Raw genomic sequence first — 23,485 nt, forward strand, 5'->3', positions numbered from 1 at the left:
AAATTCGATCGTATTCCTTAGAGGATGCAAACATCCCGAAAATTGTCTTGGGGCAATAAAATCCTTAAATCCTTGAATATCCCATTATTCTTGTACAAGTTTTGACATTTTTCTATCTACTTGAATTGAAAAAAATATTTTGCGAATATCGCAGTTGGCAAACATTGTATTAATTTAGATGTTACGGGCGTTTTTGGACGTTAGATAGACATTTTGTACCAGTGACATAATCAGGAGCAAGATACGCACCTTCGTTCATAGGATTCCAGTTCTGTTTCAAGGAACTCGTTGTATCTCCCTTCGAGGTCTGGCTCACCGTTTTCTTGAAGCATCGACATGATACCAATCCTATGATGAAAAATGAGACCATGTTCTATTGGTTAGAAATGACGCAATTGAATTTAACCAGTAGAATTGCTTCATTTTATTTTGTGAAGCGAAACGGAACCGTAGCGTATGAACGTGATCCGAAAGATCAAAGAGTGTTGTAACTTCATACTTTCCTCGGAAGTTTGCAGCTTAAAAGTACTTCGTCGCATCGAGTTTAAAACTCCGAAGCGCCTAGAGATGAAACATTGGGATGGAAAATGAAGTCACTCATTTGCCATTCGAAACGCTTGACCCGCTTTGTGCCCGCCAGGTGAAATTTGTAACCAAATTGGATTAAATGGAAGAGCTAAATATACAAGAGCCATTGAAATTGGCTATTTTTCAATGAGTGCGGGACTTTTCAAACTCAAAATTCAGTTGGGACTCTCAAAAAGAATTATCCAATTCGTTTTGCAATAGGGATGAAATGTGTTTTTAACTAGAGGTAATTGGTTCAGCGAACCTATCAAGTGAGGATGTTGTCCCACAAAGTCCAAGCTGTTTGGTGAATTAATTGAAACAGTACTTCTTAGATTGTTTCATTAAGGATTTTTGGCGACACCAAGTGAGTGGACGATGGCTTGTCATGCTTAATACATTTTCAAAGGAATTAATCATTGAAATAGAATTAAGTGTGTCCAAGTCGTGTTTATATAAATAATACGTTTGACCACAGCACAATAAATGAATTCTGCTTGAAAAATGTTATTTAATAACCCTTAAATGAGGTTTTTGATGGTTAAGACGTATGCAAGATCGCATTACAAGCTATTCAACACGAAAACAATTAATTTAACACAGTTTGAAAGTTGTGTAAGGGCAAGTAAAACAGTAAAACAGTTCATTTAGCAGCAAGAAGGAGAGAGGAGCTAACAAACGTTGTCTACGAAATATTTGATACGGTTGAAAACAACACAAACATATTTTCAAAGATTTTTATCCATATAATACTGGATTAAATAATTCATCCGGCTGCTGATTGATTTTATATGACTTGGGTGGAGCTAGAAAATTCTTTGAGGAAAAGTTTGAAAAGGTCGGAAAAAAGCTTGTGAAAGTTTTTAGAGATGGAAGAAAATCGTCAGGAAGGAATGAACGATTTATCCAAAAACACATTGGAGATCAATCAACTAGCTGAATCCTTTGCCAAGGAGAGGACAGAGTTTGAAAACAAGATAGACCAGCAAAACCAACGTATCGACATTCTACAACAATCCATTGAGAATCTACTCCAAAGAATGGAGAAAATGGAGATATGCCATAATGAAGTGAAACATATTGTCGAAAAGCAAGGACAACTCGATGCTGTGGACACCGAAAAGCTGGGCCACGTTGATTTGAATCCGAATGAAAATTTACAGAGACAAACAACTGATTTTAATGATCAATCCCAAAACAAGCAGAAATCTAATAGTGACCAGACGGTGGGAGTGTGTAAACATTCTATTGGAAATATCGAAAGACATTCGAAAAAGACACTTTCAGTTGGACAAAAACTCGATGAGCGTATCTTGATTGAACTTGAGCAGGAGGAGGAAGTCAATCTACATAAAAACGAGGCCGACTCTGCAAAAGAGAGGGAAGTTGCATCGAATGGTAATGACAAAATCCCTCAGCTTGAAAATACCATTAAGAATCTAACACAAGAAATAACGAATCTGAAAGAGTTTGCCCACAGAATCAGTAACCTTCACTCAACATTGAGTCATCCAGAGGTGTCCGAGAAAGCTTGGACAGTATCCTATCTCCGAAAAGAAGATTACAACAAGAGAACAGAGATTCTAAAATGGAACAGGTTTCTGGAGAATCTCAAAGCATCCAACACCAATGACTGCAAATACCTTAAAGAGCTAAATGATACCATATTGAGATACGGGAATCTCGTTTATAGTAACGAATGGAGGTGGAGACTATTGAGACTCTCCACTGCAATGGAAGTTGGACAATTCTTAGGTAACTTCATCAAAATAGGTGCCATATTTCATATTAAAAACATATCAGTTAAAGTGTTCACTAAATTGAAGGATTTTAATAAAGAGATTTTAAATGGGAATTGGAATCGTTTAACACATTACTTGGCAACTTATGTCGATGAAGATGAAAAGTTTTTCCGAGTTGCGTTGAAAGTTGATGGTTGCCAAAGAGTATCGATTCTCCATTGGAAAGATGAGAGAAAGAGAAAAGAGTTACCGAAAGATGGTCGATTTGTTTTGGTGGATGAACATTATTCTGTGCTCGGATATCGAATGTTAGAAGTGGAATTCTAATGGTGTATAGTTAATGAAGATGTTATTTGTTTTTTTAATAGACTTTTGAGAGATTTATAATTTTAAGGAACATAAAAAACAATGAATATTTAGTTTTTACGTATATGTATATTATACTACACATGTTTGAGTTTTTATCTTATTTTTATCAAACGGTCTTATCACTTAAAACACGCAAGGGGAGGGAAGACAAATTTGTCGAGTTAAGGAAATTTCGAGATATGGAGTACGGTTTGCAAGGCATTGTTAACTGAAGGGACTAGAAAACTTGTTCGAGTTCAGGAGACAATTGGATTAGACGTTTTTTTATAAGAACAAACTATATAAGAACATAAGGCTTTGTGGACCCTAAAACACATATTTTCTATTTATCATTTTCAGGAATATAAAAAAAACAATGAATTTTTAAATGAATTTATCACTTCAATATAACTATTACTGTAAGAGTTCTATTTCGAATCTTTCCGAGTGGCAATAAGAGTGGACTATTGCTAAGGAGCCCAAATTCTCCATTGACAGGATGTCAATGTTAATTTTATAGGTGCAGATGTTAATTTCTTTTGAATCTTTATTATAAGAATTTATATTCTAATGATCGCTTTCTAACTTGTATTGTTTTGCTTAATTTCAATTTGAACAGTCTTTGTTAACTACCTCGAAAATTAATCATGGCTTCATTAGCATGTTCTTTACAAATCAATTAGCGACTTTATATGAATCATTAAAGATGTAGCATTCATTAAATGGAAGAGAAGAGGATTATTTTTAATTTGATCGCTTTTTCTGGAACTATGTTAAAGGTTTTGTTTTTACCTAAGTGTTTCAGTTTCTTATAGACACATTTTTTCATACCAGGGCAGTGTCTGCCTATTGTTATATCAGCTGATATAAGCAAAAAATGTTTTTCTTTCCTCTTTCTGACCAATCTTGCTCCACATCCGTGCCAATTCAATATCAAAAAAGCTTGTGAATTAAAATTGATCAGTAAGCAAACGACATCACTCTTATTTAAAAACAAAACCTTTAACATAGAATTCCTCTAATTGATCTGCAACGTCTTAAAATGTACGATAAACACAATTCAATAAGAATGAGAAAGGCCCTACCCTAAATAGTCATTTACAGAACAAACATTTGGATCTTTACAACTTTGTTTATATATGATTGTCAATTTTTATTACGTCTTCAGGTGTTCTCAACTTTTCTAAGGTTACGAGCCTTAAAATTATTCCTAAACTATTCTTATTTTCCGCTTCTCATGCGTGAATCTCTAGCGAATCGCGCGTTCAGCAAAACCTAAGAAAGTTTTTGCATGTTTGTGATATTTGGTCTCTAAAATAAATATATAACTTATTATATTTTGCTCTTATAAAAAAATGATTAGTTCTCAGTTCCCGTCAACAGGAAGCCCTCATAAAATACTCTATAATTCGAATCTTTCAGTGTTCCAAACTGGACTCGAATTAGCGAGAGCTATCTGTAAAAGTAAGAACGTCTGCGACCGCAGTCGGAGGCGATTCGAAGGCTCCTCTTTCGATAGCTATCTACCCGAAGGTAGGGGAGGGCGCCACTCTCTCCTTGGATTGCTCCACTTACCCTTGATCCTTCTCTTAATTGGTGAACATCAAGCAGAGAGACATCAAGTACCATTTTGGGAATCTTTGGTATGACCCGGCTAGTGGGTTGAACCCATAACCTTGCGCACAGTAACCGGATGCCCTACCACTGCACTACGGTCGGTAAAAAATAAATTGAAAACTCACTTGTGTAAACTTTTAACAATATAATTGTAGTTGTTCAGCATGAAGATTGATTGGAGCGCTGATGTGTCATAAATCTTTGATTTCTGCATCAAGTTACCACTCAGACTGCCAAGAATTTTTGCTGTAATAAGAAGGAAAAAGAACTTTGGTAAAATTTCTAAAGTGAATTTAAAGTATGATATATTTTAGGTGGCCCTAATAAAAGTCACATGAACTATTTTTCGCGAGTTAAGCTCTCGCAAAGAATTCAAATGAGGATTTTTACCAAAACCCATAGGAAAATGAAAGGAATTAGGTGAAAAAGAGGTCGACTCGCGAAATTTGGTGCGTGCGAAAATATATTTACGAAAGATATTCAATAGGTAAAAGATTGTTATTGAGATTTATTAACCCGAGGTGATGCAAAACAGGCCAAAATAAGAAAAGTGCTGTAAAGCCAGTGCCGGGTAGAGGGTCAGGAAAAGCTCGAATACTAAACATAGAAATTGAACAACAAATTCAAATACAAAGAACCTACACATGTACGATGATGCAGTCCGCTTGATAGAATAGGCGTCAAGTACAGCCTTTGATGCATTTGGATCTAAAAAAATTAGAGAAAATAGTTGAGACCAAAGCAAAACAGGATTTTATGGGTACCGGCTCTAATTTGAAAATAATTTAATCTGAATCGAGTGGAACTGATTTGAATCCTTTCAAAATTCAAACTAATTCTCAGGTTCCGTCAAGAGAAAATCAGCGTAGAATGCTCTCAATTATTCGAATCTCTCCAAAAGTCAATTTTCAATATTTATTATTATATAATAAGAAAATGATGAAAGGTTTTACCATTTGAGGAAACAATAGCGGCTGTAGTATCCAAATACCCATTCAACTCTTCTAAGAAAATCATGACCTGAAAACCGAAAAGAAAAACATTAAAGAGAAAACCCAGTCGTGAAGCAATTTGTTTGAAACTACTCTCGGGTACCTCTAATAGCCATCCTCTTCACTAAAAATTTTCCACCCAGGACATTCTTATTCCAGCCCCCCCCCCGCTTATTAACTTTGGGGAAATGTTTTTGAAAGTTCCCTCTTTTGTCCTAATTCTGCTGTATTAGCCCCCTTTAAAAAGATTTTCCACCCAGGACATTTTTATTCCAATAACCCCCGAGATGAGATTTTTTCCAACCCATCCCCGGCTATTAGGTACCCGAGAGTAATAGGTACCCGAGAGTAATTGGCCCTTTATGGGCTACTGGGAAAAGGGTCGATTTTGGAGCATCATCCAGTATACTTAATCAGTATCAGCAGTCGAAAATTCAACGAATGTTTACAAGAAAATCTCATTTAACAGGGTCAGTTGTAGGAGCCAAAAAGCCAAAAGTTCTTACTATAAGCTGAAGTTTTGACGCTTTCCATTGTACAGTGGATATAGTAAAAACACCCCTATCTCACAGCCCCGGTGAAACTATTTTCCTCAGTGGGGATAAAAATTCCTATTGAAATCTCAATTGGGATAGAAAATCTATTGTTCAAAGGTTAAAAAATCCAGTGGGGATGGTTTTGGAGTGCAATGTTCAAGCATTTAATTTCGAGTGGGGATGAAATAGACTTCAATTTCCCAGTGAGGCTAAAATTCATATTTCTCAGTGGGGCTGGGGTCCCAGCGGGTCTTTGATACAGGGGTGTGTAAAAAGGCGGGAACACTTACGAATACTTAACAATACTCACGTTACTGGTGACTTGGTGAACGGTCCCATCTTTCGGCATATTGCCATGCTTCTCTGGCTCCTGTAAGAAAAAATGAAACAACCAAAAATGAATTGACTGACTGAAGTGATACATAGTAGGCTTGTTATAAAAGAAATTGTTTATTTTGAGTCTGTGCTGAAGTACTCTAAGGCATGTAGATTAAAATTCAAAGCAGTGCCAAAAATAATCTTAAGCCTGTGAAATCACCAAAATTTGACGAAATTTATATTTTAAAAAGTTAATTCGCAACACTGCATTATGTGAAAGGCTTCATTTTTTTTTCACAAATTAACGTGCACTTTATTTAATCCAATCTAAATACCTTTAAACGTTCGATGAACTCGTTTAATATCTTCAAACCCTGGTTAGAAAAAAAAAACATATCATTACTGGTGAAAGGACTGACCGGGCGTCACCCTTTCATTGGGATTTTGTCTTTTGGATTTTCGGACCCTTTAGTTTAGTTCTTATTCGGTTAGCTTTACCTTCCTTATTACGAGCTTGATGAATAAAGCACTTAATTAAACAATTCTTCTGAAGCTTATAAATATATACGAAATGGGTCTTCTTCAAGCAGATGAGATGGAGTATTTATAAGATACTTTAATAATTGGCCATCTGAAGTAATAAAAATGACCCGTTCTTTAGAAAAAGTAACAAAATCTATATATTAATAGCCGTAGTCTGTATGTGTGTTTGTTTTTTGTGTGTCACTTTCGTTTTCGCAAGCAATGTTTTGTTCTTTTAAAAGATGACTTTTGCTTCTTGCTCCACAAATGTGTTAAATCAGATTCGCGCCGTTTCAAGACTTTGAGTTGTTCGATAAGTTTGTTTTGATTGATAGATTAGACTTTTTCTTCTTTTTTTTTTCTTTTCTTTTGTTTTATGTTTTCGAATGTAATTAACGACCTTATTTGATTTGAGACATTCGAATTCTTTTCAAAACAAAAGAAAATCTTTTAAACAGAATCTGTTAAAGAAAAAAACAAATTTAAAATAAAACATAAGAATCACAAGATAAGTTTGTTAGAACAACAGCAACATTAAAAATACATCCAAAAGGCGGTAAAAACTAGAGTTTTTTCTTCGTAAAAAAGGGACCTTTAAAAATCTATGTCGATAATTATTTTGCTGTAAATCTAAGTCATTGTTGAATTTTAAAAGTTATGACGAAGTTATTTTATAAAAAGCAACATAAAATTGCGCTATCAAGCTTTTTTGTCTGCGTGCCCTAGCTGCCTTTCGGAGGGACTATGGTTGCGAGCTGACTTTCGGCCCTGCCCATCGGACCCTTAGCAGAATAAAGAAGATAAGAAACAAGGGAAATTGTGTGAATTTTAATTCACCTTTTGGGGCTAATTTGACCAAATTTCTATCTTTCCTATTTTTCCGATTCTTAGGGGGACTGAAGTTTGATTTTCTGATTTTTCAAACTGCCATGTTTCAAAAAAGGCACCCTAAAAGCCGGCACATACCCATACCCTTCTCTTGCCTAAGTACCTCCCCCCCCCCGGGCTGCCTTTTCCGACGAATCTCGTGTCATGTCTATTATTTCACACCGCTTATCTTGACATCAAAGTTTTCCTAAACATCAAGAACTACGGCAAATGTAACGCGAACGAAGCGAGAAAAAATTCTAATTGCAGAGCCGTCTCGGACATGGCTGGTCGCCGGTATGGTGTAATATGGGAATGACGCCCTTCCTGGGGCCCTTCCTGCTTACTGATCATTTTTGCCACAAAAATCTTTTTCAAAATATGGGAGGGATAGAGTCAAACTTTGAAGAGAATTCTTCCCTTTAATTTTGATTTCATCGTGTTTAAGCCACCTTCCCAACATCCAAATTACTTTAAATGCGTTCAGCAAACAGCTAAACGGGCGTGCGACGCCGGGTACCGGCTAGTTGTTTTATAACTGGTTAACGACCAACCAAATCAAATAAGAGCTTGTAAAAACTCCATCTCGTCCCCCTTCAAAAGAGAGCTATCCATTCTCTGATCCCAAATTTGTAAGAGTAATTTCCCAGTCATTCATAAAATTCTCAATCCTCTAACGTTAGTTTAATGGATTTCGGATTATAGACAAATCTGTATTTTGATAACAGAACAGCCTTACATACCGTATCGTCCACCAGTTGACCAACACTTAGAAACTTCTTTCGTGTGTCTACATTCACACCCTGAAAATGAAAATGAAAAACAGTAAGGTTAATATACATCATCCATAAATTTGTAACATATCAATCATTAAACCGCTACCAAAACAATTCACGAATAACAATAAAAAACGTTCAACGTGCGTATATATTGAATCCAGTGCAAAAGTGTTATCAAAGTAACCTGGCTTTGTGAATGTGGACGAATGTCATGAAAAGTATTTGAAGTCTTTTCGCGATAAACCTGCATTCTTTTTAGCTTTCTTTATCCCCCTTAAGAGTTATTTCCATATTTTAGAAAGAGGAGGGCGCATATATCGTGATCAGACTTGTGTTAGTTTGTCCAGCATCGGGTCTTTCTTTAGAATGCTATCCGAGGTATTGTATTAGTGGGGTCGTTTAGCATAATTTACGGGAAAACAATATGATCTAGCTGAAACTTTCTCCAGACCTTCTCTATAGGATGGTTATGCCTCAGATAATAGAAATGTCCCAAAAAAAGGATGTTCCACCAGTGGGATTTTAGGGGAATTTTTCCTGAGGTATAAGCATCCTATAGAGAAGATCTGGAGAAAGTTTCAGCTAGATCTTATTTTTTTCCTACAAACAGCCTGTATTTTTGTAACACGACCACACTATATGTCCGTTAGACCTTCGTGCCGTTTCGGCTTCTTGTTTCTTTATTAAGGTCCAACTTACTGGAAAAAGCGCTAAAGTTACAACACTGGAATACTAGTACAGTTAGGAAACTAATTTATAAGGAAGCGAGTTTTGTTCCTGGAGTTCCATTTACGCACCTTTAGTAAGGGGTCAAAGTCTGATTTCACCAAACTCAAACATTTGGCCAACGGTAAAATGACTTGAATTGCCGTATGATCCAATTTTGATACTTTTCGTGCATTCAAACAGACGTTCTAGAAAAGAAAATAAAAACAATCATTTCTACTGCTTTTTACTGCTATTATTGATATAGACATTAGAAAGTGAAGACTAGAGTCTTCTTCTGATTGAGCTTTGCTGAGTCCAGTGAAATAGACTAGATAATCTCGCCATGTTGAAATTTTTCACTTTCGTTTTCAGAAATAATAACATCTGTCACAATGCCATCCAGTCTATTAAATAATGATGGGCTAAAGAATACTTTTTGTAACAAAACACTTTACACCCGATAGAATCTCTATACTTACAGGGAATTCTAAGGAGTCCCTAAGGATTATAAGGCCACCCACCAACCAATGTTAAGTAATGAAAAAAAGATCGGTCCAAGATAATGAAACAAAGCACAAAACAACAGAAAATAACCTCAGCATCAGTATAGTACATTGAAAGAGTTTGTTGAACCAAATGACTGAAGACAGGAACTTGTCGTTCGGCTGGTATGATTGTTTGCATTAACTGCTTCTCGCTCTGTTAATGAAAAGAATTAAGGAAGAAGATAGAATGTGAGATACGAAAAAAAATTCGAAATTCATCTCCGTAGAATGTCCACCAACAACAAGCTGGAGTTTTTACAAGCTCTTATTTGATTTGGTTGGTCGCTAAGATGTAATAAAAAGAATCTTATTACTTTTTCTAAAGAACGCGTCATCTCTATCACTTTAAATGACCAATTAGTGAAGTATCTTGTAAAAACTCCAAGGCATCTCCCAACAATAGAAGCAAAACCATTTTTTCAGAGAGAATATTTCATGGGGAATTAGCTGCAAACCAGCCAATGAACGCAAACTGTACCAAGGAACGATATATGTGATATAAAAATATACTATTGCAATACATGAGCTAATAGAGTAGTATCACCTAACCAAATATGATTGGGAAAATCGTCCGAAAGAATGTAAACTAACCTGCATGAGCTTGAGTAGAGCATAGGTGCATTTGATGAAGGTGTTCACTTCCCTATTCCTAAAAAGGAAGAGTTTTTGTCAGGGTTCACACCACACTTTATAAAAAGATGAGTTATAAAAGGATGGGTTATACAAATCTAACATCAAAATTGATATCTCTGATCGGAATAAATCTAAAATCTCAGCCTCAGCTCTTGTTTTGACTCTTGTTTAGCTTAGATAGGAGCTGGTTCCAAAAAAACAAAAACATATATGTTATAAAAAGATGGGTTATATAAATCCGATATCTAAATTAACATATCTCGGGAGGGAATACTTATAATAATTCTGAAATTCGCACGTCAAGTCTCAGGTCTTGATTTGACTCATCACGAGTTTATACAGTAGCTAGTCCCACTGAATCCCAAAAAAAAAAACACAATAAACGAACAGAAAGGTTTTTAAATAATTGGTAACAAAAAGTGACTTACTCGTCCTCTTCGGTGTTGTCAGTATTCGATTTACTCCCTTTCACACCATACATACCTTCAATGAGGAGGAAAAAAATATTTTTCTTGAAATAAAGAAATAATGTGCGATTTTGAAATGAAAGACAATGGAAAGAAAAATTTAAATAAATGTCTAAAATTATTTTCTCGCAAAATGGGTTTTTCCAGAAAAAAATTTTGATATTAGGGGTGGAGGAAATAAAATTGTTGTCAATTTACCGCCCGGACATTGTGACTTTTGACCCCCGGACAGCAGGTCTTACCCCTGGATAAGCATCAGTTGCTCCATGGAAATCAAAATTACCCTCGAACAGAGCAAAATTGCCCACAAACGAGCAAGTCCCCCCTCCCCCGGACAACGCAAATTTTGTAAATTTTTAAATACCCTTAACCCCAATGTACATTTTCTGGAAGAGCCCATTACATCAAATCAAACCTTACTTTCGATATGTTGTCTTGTGGATCTCCTTGGTCCCCTGAGAAAAAATAAACCATGCATTGTCTTGATTGAGCAGATGTTGGATATTTTTGATAATGATAAATATTATCAAAATAGTTGAACTACTCTTAAAATATACGTTTTTTTATAACAACATCCAAAATTTTTAAAGCTTTTGGGATGTTCTTAACTTTTTGGGTTTCAAGCCTTAAAGTGTTCTTAACTTTTTGGGTTTCAAGCCTTAAAATGTTCTTAAAATTTTCTTACTTTCATCATTTTGTGACCATTTTTATCCATTTTCCTAAGAAAACGGGTGTTTTTGAGTCCGTAAAGCCTTAACATTTTAGCCATCGAGGCTTTTATGTTCTTATAAAGTTTGTTCTTATAAAAAACGTGTAGGTGACGAGAATGGAAAAATTCAGAGTTACAATCTTTTCCGTTGGAAGACGTCTGTTTGTCTTCTGCTTCCCGTTGGTGCAGCTGAAAAATCAAGATTGTCCAAAATATATTCCTTATACGCAAAAAAAAATAACACTTAAATATATAGCATGAAAAAATCAATACCTATCTGTTGACGAAGACAGAACCCAGCTAACACTCACATCTAACGTCGAATGGACGTTGTGAACGTTAGATAAACGTTGAAACAATGTTGTTGTTGTCAGCTGGGAATAGAGGCCTACTTTTCGGAAGAACAGTTCTTAACAACTGAACCCAAAAACTACTTTAATCGGATTAACTTTCGCGAGATTAAATTTCGCGATTTCGCGGATTTTTGCCATTTTCACAAAATTTAAACTCGCGAAAACACGTGAGATTCCTGACTCACGAAATTAAATCCACCACAAAATTTTAAAAATCGCATTTTCGGCGGAGAAACCAGTCCAAAGTCTCCAACTTGGGTATAGAATGGCTATTTTTTAGTTGTTTTCAGGTTTATTCTCGTAATTGAATCCACGCGAAATCTTTCAAAACCCTGACTCACAAAATTCAATCCAGAACATTTCGCGATTTTATTTGCTCGCGAAATTTATCCGATTAAAGTAGCCAGAGCAGTCCCAAGAAAAAAGAGACGATGAAATCGTTGGTATAGATCATTGGTTGAAATAGTTCAAAATAAAAGACAAAGTCCTTTACCAATCGAACATTTTATTTTCACATGACATTATGCCTGAAACTTAAAATTTAAAAATCAGCGAGTCAATCATAATACCTGGTTGCTTCTTTTTGCCAATAAGATTCTAAAACGAAAATGAACAGAAATGAGGTTTTCCTATAGCGAGCACCTCGCTCAAGTAAAAAAAACATGCAATGTAAAGCTAAAAATTAAGATTTGATATGAATACCAATAAACACTTACCTCATAATTGAACTTGAAGTCATCTTCTTTCACTCTAAAATATAACAGATGTACACAGAAATCTGCAACAAATTCTTTCAGCAAGTACGAAAGCATCCATCGAGGACCTTTTTTCAAACATCTGTTTCCCAGGCATAGGCTTACTGGAAAATTCAATCTGTTGGCCAGAATTTCAAAATTCTTATTTCTAGAAATTAAGATCTGTTTCTCCTCGAAACCAAACTTTTAATCTTAACCCTATTCATACTAGGCTTTTAGGGGCGGTTCAGAACTAGGGGGGCTTTTCCTGTACCACCCCTTAACTTTTGATCTAGTGGGTCTTTTTGGATGAAATTTGGCACACAAGATCCTTGTGACGTAAGGTAACAATTTTTTTGATGACGTCACTCATCATGCCCAAAGTGAGCAAAAACCGAAAATTTCCTTTGTTCTTGTAAATAGCTATTGTATTCTAACAGAGGCTTTAGAAAAAAGTTGCCTGAGTTTAAAATGCTCATTTTATCCTAAATATTCAATAAATTACGGTTTAAAAGATATATTTGACAATGAAAATAACTTTGTATTGGAAAAGTGTCAATTTTTGTGACACCTTACTGTCAGAAATGTCATCATGCTCAAGGTGTGAAAATATTTAGGTGTCAAATTTTTTTTTATTTTGAAGCTAAATAAAAGTTAGGAATTTACAGAAAATTTCACGGCAAAAGCTCTATTATTTCAGGAGCTATTAGCAATAGTTTGACCTCCGAACAGAAAGAGCCCCCCCCCCCCAGTCTATGGTAGCCCATCGGTATCAACGTTGTTTTTAGAGCATTTAGAACAAAAAAGTCAAAATTTAAGATAAAAAAATAAAAAAGTAAAAAAAAATTTCAAAAAATTTAAAAAAAAAATTAAAAATTAATTAATTCCTGGGCTACGGGGTCTAATTTCTTAATCGCAATCTATGGTTGTCTTGATACTTTTTCAAGAAAAATTATTTTCCTGAGAGTTTGGACCTCGAACTCTGACCCTAACTTGATTGGCAGATTTTATATGGAATATTTGCTGGATTCAAAACAAATTCCTACATATCTCAGAGTAGATAGAGGTACAGAAATTGGAACCATGGGGACAATTCAAGCCTTCCTTACTGATGAATTTGGAAACATGGAAGATCCTTTGAACTCTGTTGAAATTGGTCCATCAACTTCAAACAAGATAGAACGTTGGTGGAAAGAACTTCATGAACGCATGGAACGTTATATCAAAGAACAATTGAATTTTCTTCTACGATCTCATGCATATAATCCCAACAGTGAAATCGACAAAAAAGTAATGGCTTATATTTTTGTCCCAGTTGTCCAACGTGAGTGCGACATTTTTGCAAGAGGCTGGAATGCTCATCGAGTTAGGCATCAAGCAGGTGTTATTCTACCAGCAGGTGTCCCTAATCATATCTTCAATTTTCCAGAGAAATACAATGCTGAGGACCAGCATATTCCGATCACTGAAAACTCCCTGTTAGAAGTTAGCGCCCTTGCCAAGCTTGATGAAGGACCATCACACTATATCAACGAAGAAGATCAGCAAGTTTTTTCAAACCATTTGGCACACCCTCAAGATATTTTATGTAAGGATTTAGTGGATACATACTTAAAAAGCTGTGTCACTTAGAACTTGACTGTTTTTGAGAGATATTTAACCCTATCTGCCTGAGGGTTTCGGGGACTTGTGCTGCTCCGATATGGCACATTTAGGCCCCCTTGAATAATTCCTGATAGGGTGATTCAGATTTCATGAAACTTTGCACACTTATATTAAGAACAAATCACGAAAAATGGGATGGAACTTTTAAACAGAATAAATACCATTCACAAAGAGTTTTTTGACTCATTTTTTCTGGTATTGCTCACGTCACAAGCAGGTGGTACATTAAAACCTGATTACTAAAAAGCTGGTGCTAAAACCCAAAAAGTGATTAAATCGCAGATTTCTAATTTTTTGAAAAAAACATTTTCCCATAACTCCTGATAGAATTTTTCTTTTGCCATGAAATTTGGTACAGAAGTAGTTTACAATGAATATATCAAGATGGACTACAAAAAGATTGCATTAGATATGGAAATTTTTCATAATAGCAGCATAAATATGGAAAAATGCGAAAACGGCTATCGGCCTACCCTAAAAAATCGGTCACGTGATATAGGCGTTTTCAATGAAATCTTTTTATGCAATCTTAATCTACATCATGTACTGAATCATTGTATAAAATTTCAGGTTATTTGGACAACTGGTTCGGATTTTATTGCTATCTATTAATTTTCGGATTTAGCGGTTCTGGGGTTACTGCTGAACAAGGAGCCGCCTTGGGGGTCATCTATATATAATATATAGTACGTACGCAAGAATTTTCCAAATATTTGACACCCCCTCTTTTCTTGTACGCAGAGAACAATATAAATGACATCATTCAAACAATAGACATATGCTTTTGCTAAAACCCCCTCTCTCCCCCCTTCACTGCGTACGTACTATATGGATGGCCCCTTGGCTGACATGGGCAGATTTTTTAAATAATTTTTTTCAGAATTTTTTGTTTAAATGAATTTGTAAAGAAGTCAAAAACTTTCAGAAAGTTTGTTTATAAAGTGGATAAAAAGATATGGGGAAAATCTAGTAGGGGGCACATTGTGCCCCATAGGGGCAGATAGGGTTAAGCTATACCTTAAGGGAGCTAATTTTTGCGCAATTAATTTTTGAGGTCAGCTAGCATGAAATAAACATTTTTATGAACCAAAATTCTGTTGATACGTTTTGTACAAAAATAGCAGACATCAATATTAGTGTGCTTAGAAAGAAATTCATATTTAAATGGGTCTAAAATTATATTTAATTTTGAATGAAAAATGAATTTTCCTTTTAAATTTTACCAAAACAACCAAAACCATGTACTAAGACTCCCAATGTTATTACAATTGACTGATTTCTTGAGGAGAGCATATCGCATTAGTTTATATCTTCTGTTAAAAACTTCTTGTAGTTGTATTTATTAGCAAAAAGAGCTTTGAAATGAAAATTTATCGTTAAATTTATTTTTGCTGATGACCAATTTTGATAATTTTTGCGGGAATTAATTTTTGCGGTCCGTATGTCAACAAAATTTGCGGGAACTAAATTTTGCGGTTTGTACTTCGAGACTGGTTAGTTTTGTTGTTTTTATTTGTATACCTTTCTTCTTTCCCATAATGAATATTGTTTCATTTTTTTGCTCTAGCTTCTAGGTGGATCTATTTTTTTGGTCATTGCATTTATTCAGGAAAAATATTATTATTTGTAACTTTGAGATTATAATATATTTTGTTCTATCCTGTCATCCTGTAAATAAAGGTTTAAAACTACTTGTGCATTGTACCTAATGATTATCCGTGAAAGTACATTAATTAAAAAGCACTTTTTTAAGAAGACCAATTAGACCATTTTTCATTACTCTATGGGTCAAATAACACTTGGATATATCAAGTTAATATCTTAGTTTGACTGGATATTTTTTGCAGCCCTTTTGTCAAGGTTTAGTAAAAAAAATGGACCCAAAATTTTTCACAAAGCACTTTCTCCACGCAAACAGCTTTTTAATTTTGTGATCTAACCTAAAAACTGTAAGGTCTATCATGCGATCTGAAAAAAATATGGGATAAAGAAGCACACTCAACTTTTTATCAACTAATGGACCCTATTTGAAAAAATTTTATTTGACCAGAATGACCAAAAATATTAAAATTCTTTGGCCTTGTGAAGTGTGAAGCCAAGGCTTTAAAATTGAAAAGTGCTTGATAAAAAAAACAATTTCTGTGAAATATTTCCTAAATATTGCCACTTTTTATGACAGTGGAGGGTTTACGTAGTATTACTACAATTATGTATAACTGTATTAGGCGAGACCAATTTAATTTGTTGTTCCACGGGCGCAACCAACCCACCATTTTTGCTGCAAACAAAAAAATAATTTCAAATTTCTAATACTAGTCATTTTAAAAATTTACACTTAAAGTTGAATTTTCGACCAAGATTATTTGAAAATATTACTTAAAGCCTAATTACCTTCCGTGATTAATGAAAATCTTATTTTTATTTTATCGACCGACCGACTCATATTTTGCTAACGATATGCCTGTAGAATAAAATTGGTCTCGCCTCATACAAATTTAATATTTAAGTATCTTTTTCATTTGGTAATGTTAACTTAGTTAATGGGGGGCGTACGGTTTGACTGTATCCGGGATAAGGCTTTTTTAACGTGAGATAAAGGTATTCACGGGAGAAAAAAAAAACAGGATAACAGGATTTGACTCATAGTGACGGTAAATGTCAGATTTTTCTCTCAGGATACAGTATTTTTGTTCAAAATCTACAGTATTTCGGTGAAAATCACAGAGAAACGGTACACAATTTTGTCATTATTTTAGCGACAACTTTTGTGATGCAAATACTTTATCAAACAAGAGCGGTTTTGGTTTTGGCCATAACAAGAACGCCTAAGTAAAAAATCAATATTCCCCCCTCCTCTAGTTTAAGCCTTTTCAGGGTAGGTTCTAAACATTTATCTTCTTTTTTGTTATGTTCTAGCTACAAAAAAAATTACAGTTAACACAATGTCAAATTCAGAGAAGTGGAGAAATTACAACAAAAAAATCTCTCAGAAAAGGATGGGTGATAACCAAAAGATTCAGCCAACAAAGAAACTGTCATATATTAATATTCAAAGAATGGCGCCCGATGCAGCAGAAAAAACTCTAAGATATGCTCCTGAAAAAACAAGAGACTTTGTCGATTTTAAAGAGTATCAAAGTTTGACACTTGCAAATGTTAAGCTAGCATGCGAAAAGTTTTATAATGAGCCAGCAGGGTCATGTGATGTTTTGTTCTCCGATAAAGGGCCTAGCTGTTCTGTAGATGAACAAATACAAGGCAAAAAATTTTTATTAATTAGATTCATCGAGCCAGTCCAGGGGCCAGCTAAAAATTTAAATGTCTCCAATCAAGCTAGCGTGATGCAAAGCAGAATGGTTGGCGATAGTTGTATGGAAAGTTCATCTAAGCGTATACGCACTAGTAAAACCATCGCTCGAAAAAGTGCCCTTATCCCTCCTACAACTACAAATGGATTTCCAAAATCTGTTTCCATTGGGGACGTTCTCGATGCCGGAAAGCTGAAAAAACCTATTCATGAAATGAAAACTGAATTGGCACTGGAATATTTTGATATTAGGTCTAAAATTTGGTTGAAAGATACGAAAGAATTAAATATCAAAACTGAAAAGTTTTCTGAGGGTGCTTTCAGAGAAGCTTTTATGACATACAGTATTTCGAATGGTAAGCGCGAGCTCTACGTATTGAAAAAATTCAAAAGTGAATCATGGTCCAAAGTCTCAAAAGTGTATGGTATGAGCTTAGAAGAGCATACACGCAAACAAATACAGATGCATATGGCTGCAAAAGCCATTGCCGATATATTCTTCAAGAAAATAAACCTGACGAAAAGAGAGGATTGGTTTTCATATAACGATGCCTTCTTTGCGACCCTAAATGGAGAGCCGGTCACAGTAGAGCCATTTGTTGCTGGTAAATTTACGAAATATATTAACAATGATGGGGTTATTGGATCCCACGATACAAACAAAAATGCATCCAAAGCCATATATGAAAAAGCTGAAGCCTTGTGCCATTTTTCTTATGAGGACAGTGCTGACCGTCTCATGCTAGCCGATTTGCAAGGGAGTGGTCTAATACTGTATGACCCAGAAATTGCAACTGCCGAAGAACTCGAGGGTGAAGATTTACAGGGAGAAAAATTCTTTTGTGGAGGCAACCTCAACGATGTTGCAATTGACACTTTCTTTCGTAATCATAAGTGCAATATTTATTGCAAGTTAGCTTCACTGAGAGAAGTGGCAATGACAGAAATTTCCGATGACAGTCAGTAAAGTTGCTCCTGGCTACATATTCGTAAAAACAAATATGTATTTACTTCATATTTTATTAGAAATTTGTTTTGCGTATTTTTCTTTTGTTAAATTCGTTTGAAGGTAGCCCTCAACAATAATCTTTTGTCAAGTTATAGTTTTTGTTTTAACGTTTTTTACGTGTTTAAATAAGGGAGCATAATCCGACTTTGGCCAGGGGAGAAGTTGTTTTCATTTTGGCTGAAAATCGAAATCAACCTGCTACGACCCCTATGCACAAATAAAAGTTAGCCAGAATGCCAAAAATAATAGGCCTTTTTGTGTAGAGCTTGTACGCTGTTGTTCTTTGACTAATTTTGGGTAATATCACCAATATTCTTTTCTGAACCCGTATATACTTACAAAGTGCTTTCATTTTCAGAAAAAAAATCCAGTGTATATGCAATAGCCTACGTCAAGTAACTGACCCTTAGAGTAACTTCAAATTTTATCAAATGTCAGTATTTTGGTAAACCTGGTGCGTATCAGACCCACAACTTTTTTTAAGGGTTTTGGCATTGCCATTGGCCTATTTGGAGATCTTTTGACTAAAGAAACTCGTGATATTTATACCCAAAATTAGTCAAAGAACAGCGGATACAAACTCTACACAAAAAGCCTATTTTTGGCATTCTGGCCAACTTGGTGCATAGCGGTCGGAGGCTGATTTCGATTTTCAGCCAAAATGAGTATCATTTTCAGAATCAACATTTAAAAAATGCCAAAAAAGCTTTTCCAGGCAGAAAATCGAAAAAAATGTTGATAAATGTCCTTTATCAATTTTCACATATTTTTAAGGCTTTAAGGTTGTCAGGGTTTAACCCTATTTTTATCAGGGGGGGGGGGTGTTTTCCACCACCCTGGCGCTCTTTTGCTAATAGCTCACAGAAAAATTATTTTGACACTCTGAAACTTTTTGACTTTTATTAGCAATGTGTATACCAAATTTTACAATCATCTTCGACATTTTTATTGCTACATTAAAAACCGGCAATTATGTTTAACATCTTCTTTTTGGCTTTTAGAAAATCAAAGCAGAATTGAGAAATCTTTATTTGTTCAACTTTAAATTGCAGTTTTAGTAGAGGGTACTTTCTCATTGGTCAGCGGTAAATGTAAAACTTTGTGATGACGTCATCACCTTTATGATGACATATCCAATCCAAATATTTTTTAATGTATTCCTAATATGGTATTGAACATTCGTGCCAAGTTTCAAGTCAATAGCACTTCTACATAAAAAGTTATGGAAGGGTGGTGGAAAACACCCCCCCCCCTTGATAAGAGTGGGTACTTAAAGTTACACAGCCTAGTTTTTTTTAAAGTTTTTCAACTGTTGATATTCATATATTTTTTAAGGCTTTAGGATTTATAAGAGTGGGTAAAATTCTTCACAAACCAAGTTTTAGGTTAATATTTTTAACTGTAAAATGCTGTAAATATTCCAGAATATTCACATATTTTCAAGGCTTTAGGAGGATTCTCACTGTCAGGGATTTTTTTGCCGTCATCGCGATCACGAAAATAACCAAAACTTGCCCATCACGCCAATTCTCAATAATATAGCACCACGCCCCACATTTTCCCCACGACAGAATGTCAGAAAAATATGGGTGGGTCGGTATAATTAAAAAAAGTTTCTCAAAACCTCGGGTTGGTAATGTCCTATAGAATTAGGTTTTTACCCTGAAGACGTCAGTATTTGCAGTATTTGTACTTGATAAGGAGAGTTTTCTATTTGAAGCTTGCGCGGCAGTGATTTTTTCTGTTACCTTTCTCTTTTGTTTGATACTTCTTTATTTATTACTTTATTTTCACGTGATACCAAATGACACTTTACTTCATGGTTTGATGAAATTAGTTTCCTCCTATCAATTGGATAATTTTTGGACTTTTTTTATATTTTTGATGACATCTTTTTCAGTTATAACATAGGTTAAGACGTTGTCAAAAGCATTTATCTTCATATGGCTCAAAGTGCAAATCCATTAAATATATTTTGATATTTTAAAATATCTTTTGTCATATTTGTTAAAGTTTTCTTACATAAACAATTTATTGACATTCGTGAAAATGTTTTATTCTATTCTTGAATTAAAGTCTATTCACGATAAGTGTGCACTAATTTTTGTTTTGCTTGCCATTTCCTAACGAATTTCGCAAATTTAATAAATGAAACACCGTTAAAAAGATAATTGCGAGCACTGTAATTTTACGACAAAAATAATTCCAAAGATTTTTGAAAATGAAGATGAAAAATAAGTTGATGCTAGAAACTTCAGTTTTAGTACAGAGGTACCATGAACCTTCCTAATTTTTCAAATAATCATTTTTCCATAGCTTTAGTACATCAAAAGTTACAGCCTATAGGAGATAGATAGTTCGTTAGAGCTGAAAACCCCTGTTTTTGCTGTTGTTTTTTTTGCGTCAACGGGTTACCTTCCAGAGGAATATCTTTTGATCCAGTGAAGCAATGGAGAAATTTAGAATTTAGAATTTAGCCATTTGTTTGAAAATGGCAAGCAAAATGAAAATTAGTACACACTTATCGTGAACAGACTTTACTGTAGTTTCCTTTTTCCTTTCTTTTTATGTGCCAGATTAAGCGGCGCTGGGAGTGTTGGAAACTCAGTTGCTAAGAAAACTTATACTCTTCAGACGTACTCAGCAACGCTTTTCAGTGTCCCAAGCTCACGTGACGAAGCTATTCCAGAAAACATATACATGGGGTTGGAAGTTTAATCCCAGGAAATTCCTCTTTTTGACCCCTTGAACAGGCATACATTAGCAAAAGTGAGCCAAACTAAGCTACCCCCAGCAAATATTTTATGACGTAATCTTTTTCATACGGAAGCAACCGAAACTAGTGGCAAATTCTACCACCACTCTTTAATGTTATTTAGCCAGTTTTTCGAGTTATTTCGGGTGTTTCCGTATAAAAGATTATGGTCATGAATGTACGGTAGGCATTCCGAAGGGGCAGTGCCGATTTGTTAACGGCTCTTGCATTAGCTACGACACCAGTTGGTCGCTGTTGTCTACGTCAGACTAACCTAACTCAAATTCTTTTGCATTCTTCGTTATCAACATATAACCCCCCCCCAATAAATACACATATTTGTTTCTGGTGCAAATTGGTATTTGGCGGCTGATCATGTTAAGCCAGCGAGATTGGTTGCATCGTCACCTCACGATAACCAGATGAGCCGAGTAAAAAGACACCTCGGCCCAAGCCCCGATTTTATAGGCTTGCCGGGTTCAACTGCGATTTTTCAGGCTGCCACAGCATGACAGTTGAGTCCGACTGGTAAGGCGTGTGTCAAAGAACAATTACCCGTTGCGGTGGTGGCCGCCAAAACGCCGTCGGAATATGGGAATGTCAGATAAACCTATTATCTGGCGCCGAGATGGTGAAATTTTCATTCGACACGCCAAAGCTCTGAAGGTCGGGAAAATTTTGGCCCGCTCCCTTTTTAGAGCGTTAGCGTGGGCGGCCACCAATCCGCCATCGGAATATCAGATAAATAAACCTAGCTCCTCCGCTCACTTTTCCGCGCGGATAACTTTTCAAACCCGACAGGATTGCCAGTCTAGTCTATCAAGCTAACAATAACTCACGGATATTCATATTAGAGAGATAATCGAAACTATGATACTGATACTCATGGGCCACGTCGAGAAATATAAAAAAAATTATAATTTTTTTTTTTTTTTTTAATTTTTAATTTTTTTTTTCGTTTTCTTAAAATTTTTATAAAATAATTTAATAAAAACAAAATTTTCAATTTTTTTCTTTTTTAAATTTTTTAATTTTTTTTTAATTTTTTTTTTATTCATTTAATTATTTTATTTTATTATTATATTTTTATTTTATTACTATTATGATTTTTTTCTTAAGTTTTTAATTTTTCTTTATTTTTTCTTCAATTTTTTTTTTTTTTTTAACTTTTTTAATTTTTCATTTTTTTTAAACTTTTTTTTACTTTTTTGTTCTAAATGCTCTAAAAACAACGTTGATACCGATGGGCCACCATACTAGTCCGAATAGGGTTAAACTGTTCTCCTAGAAAATTTGATATGTTTCTACGATTTTCTGAGTTATTTCCTGAGTTAGAATTGTGATCTGCTTTTCCAATGTATTGGATCTGTTTCCCTCTCTTAGAATCCTAGAAATCTTTACTCTTATCTCCCAAATAGACGGGGGGGGGGGGTGTAATTTGAAGACAGAATTTTAACTGATATCAATTTTAACAACAAAAAAGAAAAAGGAAAATTTAACAAGTTTAAGGTTTAGTCGGGGGGGGGGGGGGGTGGGGGTGGATTTTTCTCTTAACAATTAGCGGGGGGGGACGTCTAGTCGGGAGACGAGAGTATCTGTTCTCCCGCGCTTGTTTGTGATTGATATCAGTTTTCCTCTAGAAAACTCAATTTTTTCTAATGCAATGTCATCTTTTAGGAAACAGATGTCTGTCTCCAAATTTATTATATCATCTACTAGAAATTTTAATATGTTTCCCAATGATGACGTCATCACTTGGAGCGGGGAAACAGATGATTGTTAGAAAATCATTTCTTCTAGAAATTCTGATCTATTTCCCAATTTTCGGAGTAAAAGCTATCTCTTGGAAAGGGGAAACAGATATTTTGGGGAAACAGGCTCATCGACTGCTTCTGCAAATAATGCTGAACATGAAAGTCCAGTTCATATTTGCTAAATTTTTTTGTTGTTTCTTTGTTCTAGTAATGTGTCTCTAGGGAAATTTGGTTTGTTTTGTCTTTTGTCTTTTAGGATTTTGGGTTGTCAAAATTCATTGGTCATTTGATTGTTGTCATATGATGTGGGGAAAGTTTAAGTGTTTTCTGAAATTTGATTAGCTTCTTCAGAATATCAATGAAAGCCAAGTCTCTCATGCGTTATTGAAATTTCAGATGACTTCAAATTGACTTCTAGGGGTCGGCGAATACCTTAATTTGGTGTCTTATGAATATCACAAGAGAGAGACGAAAAAATTTAAAAAACCCCGAGACGTAGCCGTAATATGCGAGAAGAACTAAAGAACAAAACAACAAGAGAAATAAATGAAAGATAAA

At 35.0% G+C, this 23,485-nt stretch overlaps 1 protein-coding gene across 1 annotated transcript in view; it reads right to left on the reverse strand.

The window, feature by feature from the left end:
- LOC136815344 (exocyst complex component 7-like) overlaps positions 1-23,485 on the reverse strand; it is a 42,067-nt gene that overhangs the window by 4,014 nt on the left and 14,568 nt on the right. The window contains exons 11-25 of the mRNA XM_067071785.1: positions 12,420-12,453; positions 12,273-12,300; positions 11,488-11,539; positions 11,062-11,096; positions 10,603-10,657; positions 10,133-10,190; positions 9,591-9,695; positions 9,086-9,202; positions 8,253-8,312; positions 6,456-6,494; positions 6,113-6,172; positions 5,228-5,294; positions 4,917-4,982; positions 4,400-4,520; positions 250-348 (exon numbers count right to left, since the gene is read on the reverse strand). Coding sequence (XP_066927886.1) covers positions 250-348; positions 4,400-4,520; positions 4,917-4,982; positions 5,228-5,294; positions 6,113-6,172; positions 6,456-6,494; positions 8,253-8,312; positions 9,086-9,202; positions 9,591-9,695; positions 10,133-10,190; positions 10,603-10,657; positions 11,062-11,096; positions 11,488-11,539; positions 12,273-12,300; positions 12,420-12,453 — 996 coding nt within the window. The remainder of the gene's footprint in view (positions 1-249; positions 349-4,399; positions 4,521-4,916; positions 4,983-5,227; positions 5,295-6,112; positions 6,173-6,455; positions 6,495-8,252; positions 8,313-9,085; positions 9,203-9,590; positions 9,696-10,132; positions 10,191-10,602; positions 10,658-11,061; positions 11,097-11,487; positions 11,540-12,272; positions 12,301-12,419; positions 12,454-23,485) is intronic.

This window comes from Clytia hemisphaerica, unplaced genomic scaffold (genome assembly GCF_902728285.1).
Source record: "Clytia hemisphaerica strain Z4C2 unplaced genomic scaffold, Clytia hemisphaerica genome assembly, whole genome shotgun sequence".
Classification (NCBI taxonomy): domain Eukaryota; kingdom Metazoa; phylum Cnidaria; class Hydrozoa; order Leptothecata; family Clytiidae; genus Clytia; species Clytia hemisphaerica.